Source organism: Pyxicephalus adspersus, chromosome 10 (genome assembly GCF_032062135.1).
Source record: "Pyxicephalus adspersus chromosome 10, UCB_Pads_2.0, whole genome shotgun sequence".
NCBI lineage: Eukaryota > Metazoa > Chordata > Amphibia > Anura > Pyxicephalidae > Pyxicephalus > Pyxicephalus adspersus.
In genome coordinates, this window is record NC_092867.1 from 57,310,988 (window position 1) to 57,314,704 (window position 3,717).

Sequence of the window (3,717 nt, forward strand, 5' to 3'; positions counted from 1 at the left end):
TTTGAGGGGGGATGATGATGAGTTCCCCTTTATCCAGGTTGAGTTTCAGGAATCGGTCAGACATCCATGATGAGACGACTGACAGGCAGCATGAGACTGAGACTTATCCAGGACTGAGGGAGACGGGTCAGGGGTGGACAGATAGATTTACATATGAAGAAAAGATAAAGGAGCCATAAAGGTATCAGAAAATGCTCAATGGGTTATAGAGGGACCAAATGGCCTATTGTGATGTTGAGGTACATACCAATGAAAGGGTAAAAGACGGAAGAGGTCTTTTTATTTATTTAAATTTTACATTAAATATTTTAATGTAAAATACAGTTGGCCTTGAGCAACATTGAAAGCTGCAAGAACCAGATGAGACTCTTGCACAATTAGGAAATGCTGTTGTTTTGTTATGTGTAGTGGAGTCCAAAGAAATTGTTGGAGATATTATTTTTCATATTCTTAGATTATCTAAAAGATGGTTACTCAGAGGGGGTAGGTAGCAAATTTAGGTTGTTGGAAGGCTGGGTCTAATACTTACTTTCATTTAGCAATTTCAATAGCTGCTCACATCAAAACAGTTTCCATGTGACTGCATTTTTTCCCTTTTACTTATTTCCTCCAGATGGACAGCACAGTGGAAACAAAACAGAAAAACTTAATGATTACTTCCTGACCAGAAAAACTGAAGGCAATGGCATAATACCCTATACTTTGGAAGAAAACCCCCTTATCCCATATCTCTCTCCAGCTCCTCAGAGCTCAGATTTGTTGTCTGGTCCATCTACGCCCTGGAGGAGTATTTCTGATTATTCGACTTTTGTTACCCATCATCCAGATCCTAGTGGGAGTGAAACCTTCACACGTTCTGAGCATGGTGAATGTTTTACACATAGTGAAGACTTCACCTCTTACCAGAGATCTCATACAGGCGAGAAGCCTTATTCATGCTCTGAATGCGGAAAATGTTTTGGCAGGAAAGAAAATCTTATTTTGCATCAAAGATCTCACACAGGGGTGAAACCGTTTCCCTGTACCGAGTGTGGGAGAAGTTTTACCCGGAAAGACATTCTAATCCTACACCAAAGAACTCACACAGGGGTGAAACCATTTTCTTGTCCTGAATGTGGAAAATCTTTTTCCCGGAAAGAAACTCTTACCTCACATCAGAGGTCTCACACAGGAGAGAAGCCATATTCCTGTTCTGAGTGTGAGAAGTGTTTTAGCCAGAGGGAAACTCTGGTTTTACATCAAAGGATTCACACAGGCATGAAGCCATACTCCTGCTTAGATTGTGGAAAAAGCTTTACTCAGAGAGCGCACCTTCTATCACATGAAAGAAATCACACGGGAGAAAAGCCGTATTCATGTTCATCTTGCGGGAAGAGTTTCATTCAGAGGGTCCACCTTATTTCACATGAAAGAACTCACTCGGGGGTCAAGCCATTTTCCTGTTCTGAATGTGGAAAATGTTTTGCGGAAAGATCGAATCTCGTCAAACATCAGAGAACTCACACCGGGGAAAAGCCATTTTCTTGTTCCGCATGTGGGAAAAGCTTTTCAGAAAGATCGTATCTTATTACTCATGAAAAAGTTCATACGGGAGAGAAGCCATATTCATGTTCTGAATGTGGCAAACGGTTCTCCAAAAAGACCTACCTTATGTCTCATCTCAAGTCTCACAAAAAACAGGAGATTTTGAAGTAAAGTGGAATCCAAGTGAAGTACAAGTATCTAAATATGAGCTTTTATTCCCATGTTAGGAAGCAAGGATAACGATCTTTAAAAAAGGCAATTTATTTTAAATAAACTGCACTTTGTTCTCTAAAGATTCAATAAACTTGTTTTCCCTTTTTTCCTGGATTGCCTAAACTAATATTTGCTAAAGGTAGGCACTTAACAAACAAATTTGCCTATGTTAATAAAGGTATAAGAGGAACCTATGTGTTTCTGGTATCTACATCCCTTTCCCCAGAGCTAGCAAAAAAAAATATATAAACACAATAAATATATATAATACATTTTGCAACCCTGAAGAAGGGGGCACAGATTCCTGAAACATATTTTTTCGGTATAACTTCAATAATTCCATTTAGTCAATTTCAAGATTTCAGATACAGTAAGTATATACCTTGGGTTTGTGTTTAATGTAGGCATTACATGTAAAACACAATAAATATAATGCATTTTACCTTTTGTTGATGGAGCAGCCTATTACTTTTTTTTGTCTGTTTCGGATTGTGTCTGAACCTTCAATGTACATAATACATTACTAGTCACCTTTTAGATCTTACTTGGGTTTCAGGAGACATGTACTTGACCCACTATCACATTTAATAATATATCTATATATAATCTAATATAAAACAAACCTTTTGTAGGACGGGCAGTTTAAAGCTTACAGACAATTTACAGTAGCAAAAGACTACAAGCAAGACACCTTTTAAAGTCTCATATCCTCGAAAAATATGTAAACCAATTTTGTACTGAGCAAAAATAAAGCTTTGGTAGAAATCTAGTGCAAATGCCCAGAGATGACCCAATGCTTATACAAGACCTTCTGTTGAGTCACTTTAGTGGCTGTAGTCATGAGCGGTTATTATAAAGAGTAATAAAAATTAACTAAGAAAATAATCAAACTACTAAAAGTACAGTGTAGATGATTGAAAAAACTTTAAGGACATGTCCACTCATCCTTTTCAACCTTCCCAACAATATAGCCATAAAGCATCCATCTTGGATACGGCATTTTGCATAAAAACCTAGCAGCAAAAAGTTATAGACCTGCTTTGAAAAGGCCAGATAGTATCAATGACCGCAAATCTTGAACTACCTGTAATGGTCACACCTAAAGAGCAATCTTCTGCATTAGGGGGGAAAGAGATAGGACACAAGATTGTGTTTAGTGTTGTGTTTTCCCTTCATGGTGACATACTGTTAATTAAGGGATGTAAAAAATCCTCCATCTACATTTGTTCAAGTTAACTAGTTGGTTTCATAATTACAGTGATGTTAAATCAATAATGAGACTAAGAGAGATGGACTTTTATGAGCACAAATTCTACAATATGTAACTTCCTTATATAATGTTGTATTTGTGTATTTACACCAAATTCAATAAAGTTTGTTTTAAAAAAGACATTTACATAGTAAAACAACTTCCACAAACATACAAGATTTCAATTGTCTTCCTGTCTAGATGAAAATACCCATATTCAAAAACATCTTGGATGATCAATTGTGTTTTTGTTGCCCACTGTTACATTTTTGTTTTGTTCCTTTTCTATAGGGAATGATTTTTATTTATTTATTTATTTTGGTAAGTGCCATGTGTAATAAATAATTGTTTGAGGGGTTCACTTATGGTGTAGGTTGTGTTGGGCACGTCTTTATAAATGTAACTTTCCGATTGGTTTCTAATCTCTTAAAGAAAAAAAAAAATATATAGTACATATTTATAGGGATGACCAAAACTTTAAACTTTTTTTTACATCTTTATGTAAATACAAGTCGAAATTTCAAGATAAATACAAAGCCCATGGATAAGGTATTGTCACTAATAATGCTAAAGGGGTGGAGGTTGTAATGTCAATATGTAAATACCGTATTTTTCGGACCATTAGACGCTCCGGACTATAGGACGCACCAGGTTTTCCGCACGGGAAAACAAGAAAAAAAAATTCATTTGATTTCCCCTGAGATCCAGCGTGCGGCACTTGTGCCCGCCCA

General features: G+C 36.5%; 1 protein-coding gene across 1 annotated transcript in view; it reads left to right on the plus strand.

Annotated features, from left to right (window-relative positions):
• Positions 1-2,185, plus strand: part of LOC140338895 (uncharacterized) — a 48,397-nt gene extending 46,212 nt beyond the window's left edge. The window contains exon 22 of the mRNA XM_072423213.1: positions 614-2,185. Within this exon, the coding sequence (XP_072279314.1) occupies positions 614-1,695 (1,082 nt within the window). The 3' untranslated portion in view covers positions 1,696-2,185. The remainder of the gene's footprint in view (positions 1-613) is intronic.
• Positions 2,186-3,717: the final 1,532 nt, after the last annotated feature.